Below are 14736 nucleotides of genomic sequence, written 5' to 3'. Positions count from 1 at the left end.
CACTGCCCAGGATGGTGATCCTCATGTCTGCTCAGCAAACATAGGCAGGGCCTCCAAAGACAGATGGACAGGGGATATTCACAGCTCTTTGGCTGACTGGACAGAAAACACAGGTCCCCTTGAGAAACTCTGTATTTGAAAGAATTAAACATGACAAAAGGATTTCATATGCCACTAAAGCATCTTTTCATTCTCTTGTACAATCTCATGCTCTTAATCTACTGCTGTGGCTCTTCATATTACTTTATTTGATTACTTCACCCACTGCAGTCATCAAGGTGCTCTCCTATCCCAGTCTCCCCTACAGGGTAACAAGGGCAAAGTCAGCTGGAGTCACCCAAGGTGACAGGGAAAAGCTGTGGTCCAGCAAAGAGCTTGGTGGATGCTCCAGTAACCAAACCATCCTGCCCACCTGCTTGGTCCCATTGTGCTGCTGCAGGAAAAGGCAGAGGTAGTAAAAAAAAAATACTTAAGGACAATTCCAGTCCTACGAATCTTTATCAGGAGAGCAACAGTATTTAGTCAGCAGAACAGACCATGTGTTTTACAGGCGAGAAAGCTTTCCCAGCATTTCTACAGTACATAATACAGGCTTTATTTTTTCATACCCTCCACATGGCAGCACAGGTGTCTAAGTTATAGTGATATTAAATGAACAGGGCCCAGAGGGAGCTGCAGAAATGTGTTCTGAAAGAAAAGAACATTGAGTAGGATTTTAACAAACTTTGCACCCATGCTGGTTTCAGTTATCTTGATTGATCTTGGAATTTCTGCATCACATTAGCGTAAACTCGCTATTTCCAGTCTTACAGGATCCTAAGTTATTAAAATCTGAGGCCAAGGCACGTGGGAGCCAAATCAGGATGCCTGTACACACATCAAGTAACACATTCTGTTCGAGCTCTGCCACTGTCATCAGTGGGTGTAGTTAACAAATGAATCACTACTACCAAAGTAGAGAATTCAAATCCTAGGTTTTTTTATAACTGTGAGTGGCCCAGGGGTGAATCTCAGCTCATGCACAAACTTTGAGCGGGCTCAGGAACCCATGACAGATGTCCTATGAACAGTTGGACATGTGGCATCCATAATGAATGAGAACACAAAACTACAAACCAGTGAGTAGCACCAACAACTATGACTAAGGAAAGAAGCTGAAAGCAAGAGCCAGGATGCAATGCCACAAGTTGGGATTGGAGCTTACGGCTTTGGTTTTTACCAGGGGAGAACCATCACAGGTGCTGCCTGCTAGAGCTACACCAAAAAATACACAGAGTGACTCATGTGTCCGTGACTAGCAGAGAGGTTGTGCGTACTCTGCTGAGGGAAAATTCACATCCCAGTCCCACAAGCTCTGAAGCAATCATGATTCTCTCCTGGCCTCAAGGTCTCTATGTGTGAGGTCTCTCAGAGAAGGTATAATTATTCTGAAAGATCTCAGGGAGAAAAATAAGACCTCTTCTTGTCAGGTTGACTGATCACATGAACTGGGTGAAGTTTATAGTCTTCACAAGTCCATTCAAAGCAGCCTGAGAGATGAAAGTCATGTTTTGAAGACAAACACATTCAGCAAAGCCTGCCCCAGATAGAGCCAGCTGCATTCCAATCAGGTGGAAACTGTCCCATTTCATGAAGGATGCTTACCTGAGCCTCTGCTAATGAACAATGCAAAGCAGCACAAAAAAGCAGCTTGTCTCATTTTGGCATCTCCCTACAATTACTATTTCAACTTTCATGGAAGTTTTAATTCAAAGGTTCAATAATGTAGCATTTGATAGACTGATGACAAGGACAGTGATAGGCTGGTGACATGGAAAGGCCACAGGTAAGCTAGGAGCTGCAGTTAACACACCAGAGGGAAGGGAGGGCAACCAGAGAGAGATTGACAGACTTGAGAGGTGGCTCTGTGTGAACCTCATGGCTCCAGGAGAACTTACAGCACCTCTCAGTAGCTAAAGAGAGGGAGCTTTTACAAGAACATGTAGTAATAGGACAAGAGTAGTGGCTTTCAATTTAAAGATGGTAGGTTTAGAATAGATAATGGGAATAACTTCTTTATTGTGAGGCTGATGAGACAAAATAACAGGTTGCCCAGAGCAGTCACAGATGTCCCATTTCTGGAAGTGCTCAAGGACAGGCTGGATGGAGCTTTGAGCAACATGGCCTAGTGGAAGGTGCCCTTGGCCCTAGCAGGGAAGCTGGAATTAGATTATTTTAGGGTCCTTTCCAACCTATACTATTTTATGATTCTCTGAGCTTCACAGAGTAGTGGCTTACGTCCCTCTGAAACTTACAGCTATACCCACTTTTCTCTCTCTTTTTTATTGCACTGAAAAGAAATCAACAAATTTCGGAGGCTAAAATGTTTTCTTGCATTTTTTTTTTCTGTAAAGATCTTACAAGCCAGAATTTGCAAACCATCACAGTTTGCAGCTTTAAAGGGAAAGAAAGAAAAAAAGAGAAATAAATCAGCTAAGGAGAGTTATTATGTTCCACAGTTTCAATACCTCTTATACCTGCACTATGGATTGTTTCAAATCCCTCCCACTCAGGGAAAAACCTAATTCACTCTCTTGGGAAGCTTATTCTCCATGGGACTCTACTGTTTCTGAGTGGAATAAAGATTTCTAAGTCTATGTCTTATGAGTTTTAACTATAGAAGACTTGTACATTTCCTAAAAGAAAAAGGCACCTGAAACACAGACTTTGCATAACACACTGCTAAAACACAGTGTTCAAACCATGCAGCAAAAGAAAACGAAAAATTAGGTAGACTGTGAAAAACAATAAACATTTGGGTGTCAAATGGACAAACAGGCAATTTCCATTAACTATTATTATATGGAAGTTGAAAATAAGGCACATCACAACCTGTCCTTGAAAAAGAGGTTCAGCTTTTCTTCCCAAGTCAGCTAGCCCTTGTATTTTATCCTTCAAGAAAGCCTCCCCGCTAAGCTCACTTGTGTTATTTGAAGGATAGGGTAAAATTATTCCAAGGATCAGCTATTCTGCTCTACAGAAGGATGCACTTGGAGAGGATCTACACTCGCCTTTGTCATGTGCAGCCAGTATGAATAGTGAGATCAAAGGATTTTTGATAGTTAGGTCAATCATCCACCTGCCACCAGAACCAGGAGGGAAAACAACTTCCTTTTCTACATTATGAAATAGTCCTCTGTCCTCTGCTCAGGATGGTGATCCTCATGTCTGCTCAGCAAGCATAGGCAGGGCCTCTAAAGACAGATGGACAGGGGATATTCACAGCTGTTTAGCTGACTGGGCAGAAAACACAGGTCCCCTTGAGAAGCTCTGTATTTGAAAGAATTCAACCAGTCTGTCTGTAACATGGACAGACAAGGTTCAAGACCTTTGATATATTTTGCAGGTCTGTATGCCTTAGGAACCTTAAATCCTTTCCTCAGTGTTCAAAACCTTCTTACAGTGTCCGGATTCCTCACAGACACAAAGGGAAATCTCTAGACCTGGTGCCAAAATCAATGTTTTAAATTCTGGAAACTAAAGATCCAGAAGAAGGTAGATAATTTTAAATGAGGAGTCTACCTCCACTGCAAGGTGTGGAAATACTGAAAATATAATCTATAAATATTTTGTGCCTGGATTCCTGGGACTTTCAATGAGGTGCAAAAATTTCTACAGGAATTTGACTCTAAGATATATAGATACAGATATGTATAATGCTTTGTAATTGGGAGTAAATTTTTAAGTTTTCCAAGTCCTTTTTATTTTTAACGGTCCAAAATGTGACCCTCTGGTTCCTTAATTTTACCATTTTTTTGGTTCTTAAGGACCTGGCAATTTTATTAGCTATGCACAGACCTGTAAATCAGCACTTCTACACATTCACACACCCCCCATCATCTGGCATATAGCAAGTACAGCATTAAGAATCTGATTCGAGCCCCAAATCCTAAATTCGACTACAGAAGAACTACACTTTTCTTTTTATCTCTAAAAGTCAATTCTTAAGCCTTCACATGGTGCGAGAAGTTTGGAAAAGATGCATCTGAGATGGCTGAGCCCGGAGATAGGAACTAAATTTGTTTCATCATCTGATTTTAAGACACTCTTCCAATTTGAGAGGTTGACACTTGGGAAATGAGAAGGAATTGAGTCACAAAGCAGATTTTTAGCAAACTGCAGATCTTGGGCTTTCACTAGTCACTATGATAAAACTGGCTCCTCAGAGAGTGATTTAAAGCAGATGAATCATCCCTTCTCACCAAGATTGCATAAGGAGACTGGTCAGAGGGGCTGGCTCTGCACAAAGACTGTGTTCTAGGCTAAAGTAACTCTCTGAAGGGCTGAAAAATAGGAAGTCTAATGGTCACAGGTTTGTCACTGAGGCACTGGGCAGCTCCTCTGTGTTACTCTAGGCAGGTGTACAATGAACAAGCAGGAGTTTTGCAATTATCAAAAGACTTGTACTTCTCTGTAAAAGACACCACATTTTATCAGACAGAAATACAAACAAAGAGACTATTGCACTGCAAGGTATGTTCTCTGGACTGAATTTATAGCATTGATGATTAACAAAACCAAGGGTATATTTCATGTTCAGGTAAAGCAACCAATCCCTTCAAGTTAGATGCCCTTCTCCCCTCCATGACCCACCCAAATCAAGCCAAGCCAGTGGCCCTAACTCACCAGTAAAACCTGTTTGGTGTCACCCGCTCGTGCATGAGCTGCCATTTTCTTCCAAAGTCCATGGAGCTGTACAGCTGGAAGACAGAGAGAGAGAGAAAGTATAAACTTTGAGGAAAAAGAAGGAAGACTGTTGCTAGGTAAAGTATTAAGATCAGCTCAGATTAAAGAACATGAATGGATTGTTCACAATAATCAAACACAATTACTAATCACCCTCACTGCCAGGGGAGGCTAATGTCTTCCTTTTACTCTTAAACCACACTGGGCTCCAGAGAATCAAAAGCAGGTTGTTTCTTCCCAAACCTTGTCAAACAACTTTGTCCTTCCAAATTTCAGCTGTCAACACATTCACTCTGACTGCCATATAACAAAGCTGGCTGTTCCCCTGGCTTTTTTTGCTTAATAGGAAGCAGGTGACATGTGAGTCCCTAGTATCAAATAGAATGAGAGACAAATCAGATTAGTCAACATGACTCTGATGAGGTAGTGACTCTATCCTCAAGGTCATGCCATTATGGAATAAATCAGATCTCTTCTGTATTGAAAAGTAAATTGCTCCTAATTTATATTTTCTAATATTGAGAACGAGGTCTAAATTTTAGATGAGTTAGAAATCAACCTGCTCATTAGTTAAACACCAAAGATAGTGACATGAGTCTTCTTGAAAGCCAAATTTTCGATATAATGATCTTTTTGAGTCTTTCTTGACACAGCTGTAATGTAACCAAATTTCCCTGCAACTCCACACTGAGTTTCAGACATATGTTGCTTCATGTATGTTCTGCTTAATACCACAAACACCATTCTCTATGTAATTTTTTTTTACCCACAATGCATCTCTCACAATCAAAACATATGTAAGCTCTTTTTCTCCAACTATGAGCAAATTTGGTTCTTCAGAGGAAAAAAATATGCTTTGAGAAATAACTACTATGCTTTACCACTAGATCACAGAGAACTAAGTATCAGGAAGCATTTTGATCAGTATTTCAAATAAATTTCATCTGATATATATTCTGGCTTAACAAAACAAGGGTTGATTGCCAGCAAAGGAGGTAGATAAGGGAACTGAAAAAACTTCAACGTTTGTAATAGCAAAATTTAAGTCCCTAATGGGAAAATGCTATCATTTGAGCATGAGATTCTGCATTGCATTGGATTTGAGTAACTGGATTTGCAAATTGGAGGCAGGTCCATGTTCAAATTGGAAGGGTTCACAACCTAGTGATGTCCTGTGGCACCGCTTTGATGGATGGCTAAGAGTGACTGGGAAGATAAACCACATGTGCTCACACTGAATATTAACATTTCTTGAACAGGCAGCATCTTTGACCACAGAGAGGCAGCAGCCACATCAGAGCTAGACCATAGATAATTTAGAAAGATGATTGGAAAGGGCTGCTTGAGCAGTGTCCAAAGCCTGAGGCAGTTAATTAATTCTTGCTATGTTTGTACTCAACTACACAACCAAATCACTGCATAGTCAGCAAAAGAAAGTCAGAAACTGAAATTCAGACTCCATCAAGTATCTAATGTAACTGCTATGTGTAAAGACAAAACAATCAGGCCTTTGCATTTTTGCCAACAGGAATGCCAGTCTGGTCAGTAACAACTGAAACTGCCAGTAAAACACACACAGAGGAAAGATATGGAAGCAGGCATCCTTCAATCTTCAAGTCAAAAAGGGCTCCAATTATGTAAACTTCAGCCAACAGCACTAAGCTTGTAAGAAATATTAAGAAAGATTTTCTGCCCCATGTTCTTCAGGAGATCAGATATTATCTGAATATTCTAATTTGGCCATATTTCTTTAGCACTGTCTCTAGATAGGGTAACATACTGCACTACAATTCCACAACAGCCAGATTTCCTCTGCTTTTCATGTGATTGTCTAAAAAAATATGATATAGTCCTCTGCTGTAAAAGGAATTCTGTGTAGATATAAAATAAAGCAACAAAGCATCACTTGTCTTTTTAATTAAAGGAGCTAGGAAAAGAAAATTCCTTGTCCAAATTCAAGATTAGGCTTATGAACTCAGCATCAATATTAAGATAACTAATTCTCAGAACACACAGGTTTTTACAAACAATAACTGAGAATCCAAACTCCAAAGTCAAAACCAGACTTTAGCACAGTTCCTGCCAGGAATACTCCTCGAGTCACGGAACATGGTTTACATATACAAGGACCTCAGCACGGACCGAGCTGCATCAGTTGTATCAAACAATTTGGTTATCCTTTGTATGTTTTGACTACAGGTGCAAGTCAGCCAGGCTTCAGGCAACTTAGTCCCAGTTAAGTCATGCTCACAAGCGAGTCCAAGTGGGTCTAGCATCCTGATTGTATTCTGCAATGGATTAACCATTCTCACCATGAGAGGAAAGGATTAACTACATACAGCCATTTCCTTCGATTCTCTTTTATCTTTTGCCCCTGGCATTTCCTTTTCTTCTGCAGCAGCATAACAGCAGTAGCTACAGAAAGCTCAGTGACATGAAGCACAATCTCTTTCAACCACTCATGTCTTCCAGTGTCTCTTTCAGGGAGCATCCCACTCTGTATCAAGTTAAAAACCAGAGACCAGCTATTGGTCTGGATTTTTTTCTTTCTTTTCTCTTTTAAAGCTCAGACTGACTGATGTCCGAAGGATTAAACTGAACTTGCAGCCTTTATGTGATTTCAGATAAAGAGATAAAGAGGATATTATTAATTTTAATATTTTTTCTTTAATATTCACCTACTTACTCTGGGTATCCACTTCAAATTTTAACCTGATGACTGAGTCTTAGAGCTGTATGACAGAACAAATCCCTAAAAGGCCTCTCTGGCCCAGTTCAGTTTTATAGTATTATTTACAGATGCAAATGCAAAGGTTATTGTTGAATAAATAAATAAAACATACAATAAAGGGATTTCTAGTATGCATTAGAATTGAATATATACATATACTTTTTGTTTATCTCCCTTCACGGGAGAAGACAAGCTCTAGAAAAGACAACAAATTTAGTGGCAAGTACAGCCAAATTCAATATAAATTAATTTCTCCTAAGGCTGAATACTAAGCAAAGGAAAAAAATTATGTAGGTATGGTGCCAAGATTTTCCCATTTTAATGCTCTGCTCTGGCTCTTTAGTGACAAGTAATCTCTGGCATTTGCACATCCCAGAGCACTCCAACACAGTGGTTCAAGAGGGGTGGACTCCAGTGTACCATGGGGGTGGTATTGTGAGGGTATGGCCCTTCTGCAGCCTCCTTCTGTTATTTGACTTACACTGGTGACTGAAAAATTAAGACCATTATAGGTCTTTATGTTTGTCTGGGCTGGTCTTGTCTCTTGATGCAGCTAAAGAGTGGCATGCAGAGGATCTGACTCTGCCTCCACTCAGGAGTCTATGGTCAGACGTATCACTAGCAACAGGAAAGGCTGAACCATCAAAAAGGTAAATGGCAAATATTTATCCAAACAGCATCACGATACTCCCCACTCAAGGACTGTAGCACCAAACATATCACATCCACCAACACAGCTCTGCAGCTCACCAAGAACACAATCTGTGCGAGGAAAGACATTGGCAGCCCCAGTGATACCCAACTTTGTTTCACTACAGGCCAGACCTTAACTCCTGCTTGTTTTGCTCAGCACAAATCTGAATCATAAGGATTTTATGTACCACAGGCAGAATGCTTTGTCTTCAAACTCTAAGAACAGTGGCAACATTTTATTTCACACCAGCATTGTTCCCAAGTAAATTGGCAAGCCCCTTAAAGAAGAAGCTTTCTCCCTGGTGTCAGATTCTGTGCCACAAACACAAGCAACATGCCAGAAACACATTCAGAATTACAGAACTGTAAAGAAAAGAGGCTATAGATACACAGTGCTGCATGTGAAAAATGCTGTTGCAATTCTCCAGTACAAACTCTCAGGGTGACACATCACATTGGCTGGCTTGGAAGATCTTGTTCAGGGTTGTGGGTAATCTGGTTTGGGTGTTTTGTCTATCTTACCAATGAGAGCTAGGAAGAAAAAAAAAAAAAGGGTTTTAGGTTTTCTGGAAAAGTAAAGCTTCTCAGAACTGGAACAGCAAGAGAAACTGGTCTGCTTCAATTCCAGTTACGGAGAGAGTAGAGAAGAACGAGCAATGAAGGAAAGACAGGGAGAGACTCAACCCCCTGATGTTATTTATCCATGTCCGAACTAGTCACCAAGGCTCAATTTTAGACAGGTAAGACTTCTAAAACTGCTCATTTTTTAAGCTTTAGAATCTTCCACCTCTCCTGACAGACACTAAAAAAGCTCACAGTGACTAGTGCAGAAGGAGATGACCCCACCAGAGACGTACGATCTGGCTGAGATGGATTTCATTACCTGTTTGGTCTTCATGGGGGAAGCACACAGAAAAATGAACTTTGAAGGCAAGCCCAAGAAAGACTAAGCATACAATATCCTGGGTACACTCCATCACTGCAAGAAGCATGTACAGATGTCACTTATAGACTGAAAAGCAATAGAAAACAGGCTAAAGAAATTGCCAGAGCTTTGATATTTATAGACTTTCATGTATACACATGTAAGAAGGAACATGCTATGAAATCAGGTCTATTGGCCTGAGAAAACATCTGGTGAGACACTCTACAGTTTTCCTACTGCCAGTCATCCAAGAGTGCAAATGATGTCAGATGAAGTGAGGAAGATCAGCTGAACTACATGCATTTAGAGGAATAATTCATTTATTACACAAAAAACTATACTTCCTCCAGACAATACATACAGCTGATGATGGAAAGATGTATTCAAAATAAATGCATCAGGGTGAGAGTGGGTCTAGTGGGAATAACTTGGCAGCAGCTGACACATTATGGAAGAGGAGGGTCAGATTAGCCTGGCCTGCTTGGCCTCAGAGGAGCATGATCCCAAGCAGTAGCTCTGATTGCTTACATGAAAAGATGGCTCTGATCCCAGAAAAGCATAAAGCAAACTAGAACCTTCTCAGCCAGAGCTGGTGGGAAAAATCTACAAGATGTATGGAGGGTTCCTGCCAAAAACTCAAACCGGGGCAGAAGAAAAATAAAATTAGGTCAACATTTCTGTAGGAAATTGGACTGCATGCAAAGGATAACTCAGAAAAGAAAGTCTGTTGCAGGGTCTTAAATTTTCTCTACAGAAGGAAAAAAAACATTAGCTCTAGAAAAAAAATTAAAGGCTCAGAAAAAGTTGCAAATTCTGAGAAAACTGAAGGTGTATCTTTTCTCTACACCTCTGTGTTACAAATGCAATTGCAAAAGAAGAAGAGTGTCATCATTAATATTTTAGAAAGGTCATTCCCAGAAGGAAAATGAACTGGAAGAAAAATTCACAATACTTTCCAGTCTCTAGAGTACAGAACAGATAAGCCATGTCTGACAATGGCCAGTTGAAGACAGGATAGATTCAGTACAGCCATGAAGACAGCTATTGGTACCCCAGGAACATGCCCTACTTCTTTATCACTTCTTCCATCCCTGCTTTTTTTAAGGACAGATGGATACCTCTCCCTTTCACAGCATCAGTGCATTGTTTAAACCGTGGGGTCTATAGAAACCTCTTTCTCAGGTTACTCAGGACATGTTACTTCAGCACTGTAGGTACAGGACTCAGGTCTGAAATACTTGTTGTGTGGCTGAAACCAGGTCAGGAGCAACCCTTGCCATGGAAGTGGCTTTATTGCTCACAGCAGAAAAGGCTGCATTCAAAGAAAAAATTGGGGTATTCCTCTCTTTCTTCTATCCCACTATTAACCTCAGCCTGGGCCTCAGTGAAACACCCCTGGAGTGTCAAGAGTTACCCTTAGGGACAAGAAGGCTAACATCACCTTCAAGCTGATAACCACCTCAAGGACTGTCTGTGCTTGCTCTTTCCAACTCCTCCAAGGGAGTTCCCGATCCTTGCCATCTTGCAAGGCAGGGCTCCAGTGGTACTGAGATCTGAAACTTGAAAATGCTTCTGGAGCCTTAAATAATGGAAAAAAAGAGTTTATCCTTTTCTTCTCTTGTCACAAGCTGCCTGGAAACCACAATTCAGGTAAGGCACCCTTGACAGCTCCACACTAAAGAAGCTAAGAATAAATCCTACGTCTCGAGCCAAAAGATTTGTGCAACAGCTTGTGGGGCTGAACTTAGTAGAAAGAAGTCTACCAGCACCAAATTTATGGTCTTTGTTTACACAGAGTAGTAAAAACTAGTAATTGTAATGAAAACAAATGGACCAGTTTATCTCTTTACTTTGATTTCCTTTCCAGGTGATTAAAAGCTGCATCAAGAGTCCTCATTGCAGCCCGAGGTTCTTCTCCAGCATTGTACAGCCAGATTATCTTAGGCATGGAAAGAGAATATGCCCAGACTGATTCATGTCTGAGACTCACCAGAGATGCTCAGTTCCCTACAGATGTTGTATCATAGATGGGACACTGGAAATAGGCTATTTTTAAAACTGGTCAAGAAAGAAATTAAATACTAAATACATTTTTGTCATCTGTCCCATACAGAGAGGAAAAAAAATAGTAAAGTTTTCTGAAGCTGGGAAGTTGGGGTTTTTTGCATTTTAAGAAAAAATACTTCACAAGCTTATCAGTAAGACTAGGTCTCCAGGCAAAAGAAACTCAGTCTCTATCCCACCACACTAAGACTCTCGTCAGGGATCTGAACAAAGACCAAATGCTTTGGAAATGTCTGACTTCAGGATGCAATTGTATAGCTCAGCCTGGTTTCTAATGAAGTCAGACAGGTTAAGACAATGCACTGATGTCATGTTTCATGATTTCATAGTTAAAAAAGTGCTTTCACTCAATGGGTCCACTTTAAACCTGACGCTGAAAGCAAGACTTGGCTCTCTCTGCTTTGCCACTTCATGTCCAAGAAAAAGACAAAAGTAGATTAAACTGGTGAAAAAAAGAGTCCAATTAAAAACCTGCCCAATTCAATTTTTCTTAAGCCTCATTGGCACCAAGCACTCTCAGCCAAAAATTTGGTATTTCTGCTAAGAGCAGACCATCTTTTGCTTTTCTACTCCATGACTGATTTCCAGTGGAACAAGAAATCCAGATACAGCTGCAACAGGAGCAGAGTCACAAATGAGTATCACAAAGAGTTTAAGGTATGTTTTAGCCCTGTATGTTTTTTTTTTTTTTTTGCTTTTCCCCTACCTCCAGAAATGCTAGAGTGGTGAAGAAACAAGATGAAAAATATTACTTCCATATTTTTTAGCTTAAACTGAAAATCTGGAGAAAAAATATGTTCAATTTGGTCAATCAAAAAACATTTCAATCACTGCTAAAGAATTCAGCAACTTGCAAAAGGTACTATAAATAGAAATGCCATTTTAAGGGAAGGCTAACTTTTCTGATTGCTTATTTATTCCTTTATCCATTATTTTTTGACCATTTCAAAATCAGCTATAGAGTTTGAGGGAGGACTAAAGTAGAGAACAGGAATGAGGGAACAATACTGGGACCATGAAGAGATCAGAATGGGATGGAGATGGCAGAGCTGCCTCCTGCTACCAGAGGCTACAAGGTGCACCAGGAGTTATCTTTACCAGAATTTCTTCCTTTGGAATCCAAGAGGCTCAGCCAGAGGCAGAGGTAGGTTTCCAGTTGCTCCTGCTGTCCACAGAGGCTGCTCTTCACTCCTTTTTCCCCTCAGATCAGCTCTTTAACATTCACAAAAGAGTGAATCACCTCTAACAGCTGCTGATTTTTCTGTATCAAAGCCAGGCTGATCCCTTACTCCAGTTTCTTCAACTTAAAAATCATCAGGCTGCATTGGGTCTGAGGTCTGTGCTAATTGGATCCACCAACCACATGGATGAAGCCAATGCTGCTGGGCAGGTCAGCCTGCACTGAGGAGCTCTGTGCCCTCCCAGCCCAACTGGAAAATTTTCTGTGCTCCTGGGGGCTTCACATTGCAGCCCTTTAGAAGTCCCTCCTTACACTCCATCAATGGTTATACTCCAGAAGTTTAACAATAAGGGGAAATAAATGTGAACCACACGTCTAATGGGAAGATTTTTCATTCAAATGTGCTTTATTGTGTGATATATGCCTTTAATTACAGTGCAAGCATCTGGGTACATTCATTGCTATTACAGACCAATCTTTCATGTTTATTGAGCATAAGACTACAAGGGACAAAGCAGCAGAGGCTGAGGCATTAGCCAAAGTGGGACATAAAGCTACAATCACATGCTTGGCTGTTCCTCTCCTCCTTCCTTTACAAACCCTGTGGCACTATTTGTAGGTTAACCTCTACATTATACAGACCAGGATTTATTTAATGGCAGAGGGATTTTTTTCAGATTAGGGGAAGAAATAGATTTCACACCACCAAACCACCTTCTAAACTTACATAAGATTTTTTGATTTATTTATTCATGTGGAAAAAAAACATTTCTGAAGTTGTGTACATGGGCATTAATGAATAGGTTTTGAAACTGAATTTGGAAGAGCATTTTTTTCTGAGATGTAGTCATTGGTCATGTAAAAAAACTTCACACAGCTTGAAAGAAATATTAGTCTGGTTTCAAGCAGTATGTGTCATTAGGCAAAATTAAAGCAATGTATTCTGCTCCAGTTTAAATTGTATGTTATTTAACACACACACACCTGCCATCCAATGCAGTTTGCCATTCATCAGCATTTTCACAGACAGGGATGGTTACTCAGTTTTTGTGACCCACCACCCTCAGACACTGAGCAGACACACACCTGAACTCATCTCACCCGGGTGAAAATGCTGTTCTTACATGGGATCAGCCCTGACAGTGCAGTTGCCCATTCCACTCAGTCCTCATCTCACCAGCTGAAGAGCAGCAAACCTCACAGGTCCTCAAAACCTGCCCCCCACTTCTCAGAGTGTTGTATTTCAGAGCTATCTCACAAACTGTCCTTACTCTTCTACTCCATTCCCCCATGAGGGCACTGTGCCCCCTCACCCTGAGGCCGTGGGTTCTGTCAGGGATCTGTGGGGCAGAGAAGGCATTTAAAGGCTGCCACCACACTTCTCTTTTGGTCATGAATATGCCCCCAATGCCATCCTGAAACTATTCTGGGAAACTACAGTAGAGGAACAGATACTGCTTAGGACATGTACACATTCTGCACTGGGAGAAATCCCTCTCTGGACAGCTCACACATACAGCCTGTGTTTTATGCTGCCTGGGACAAAGGGCAAATACTGGACCAAATCAGCCCAGAGAAAAGCCCACCTTAGTTCATGGGACTTTTATGTCCCCCAAAAGAAAACACAGAAGTTGGTCATAGGACAACTCTTGCTATGAAATAAATTCTGTGAGCAAAAATTTTATAAAAACAAGGTAGAAAATTTTAATTTCTGATAGCATTGAAGATGCAGCTTCAGCAAATATTATCTCCTGCTCAAACACCCCAGCTCTTGTACAATACTTTATTTTAGGCCATCTCCCTTACCACGCACTTTTCATATCCTGTCCTATAATGAATCAAGAGGCTCCTGCAAGCTTGAATATATAATAAAGAAAGTTAGATTCCTTTCAGCCTCACTCTCCTACTAAACAGCCAACTCTGGTCTCCAGGAGGGGCTCTGCTGTTTTGAAGATATTCTCCAGTACTGCTCTTTCTATAACTCTTAAAATCCAGTGGAGTAATTCAGTTCACCTATAGCCAGCCAAATTTCTTTTTGACCAGATTCTCTGGCAATCCATGCATTGACAATAGGCAAAACTGAAGGGAAAAGCAGAACCTGACTTTACAGGCATCCATCCTCACACATACACAGCCAAGCCAGAGATCACATGCAGGAAGGGAAGAGTAAGCGGTCTCATGGAAAATGAGAAATTCCTCCCTGCACCTCACAGAGATTCAGTTCATCCCAATCCAAGACTGTTTACTGGAGGAACCCAAATGAACAGCATCATTGTAAATACCAGCAACTATCAGGAACAATTTAGCTTGACAGCTGGAGCAGAAGCTGTCACTGCACTGAGGCATCACTGCCAGAAAAATCACCAAATGAGAAACTCACATGTTCCAGGGATCCCTCTGGGCTGCTGGGCAGACACC

General features: G+C 40.9%; 1 protein-coding gene across 1 annotated transcript in view; it reads right to left on the bottom strand.

The window, feature by feature from the left end:
• The window catches only part of SORCS3 (sortilin related VPS10 domain containing receptor 3), a 180275-nt gene that overhangs the window by 91912 nt on the left and 73627 nt on the right, over nt 1-14736 (bottom strand). Inside the window, exon 5 of the mRNA XM_059852291.1 lies at nt 4666-4739. Within this exon, the coding sequence (XP_059708274.1) occupies nt 4666-4739 (74 nt within the window). The remainder of the gene's footprint in view (nt 1-4665; nt 4740-14736) is intronic.

The sequence above is a fragment of the Haemorhous mexicanus genome, chromosome 7 (genome assembly GCF_027477595.1).
Source record: "Haemorhous mexicanus isolate bHaeMex1 chromosome 7, bHaeMex1.pri, whole genome shotgun sequence".
Classification (NCBI taxonomy): domain Eukaryota; kingdom Metazoa; phylum Chordata; class Aves; order Passeriformes; family Fringillidae; genus Haemorhous; species Haemorhous mexicanus.
This window is presented reverse-complemented; position numbering and strand designations above follow the sequence as displayed.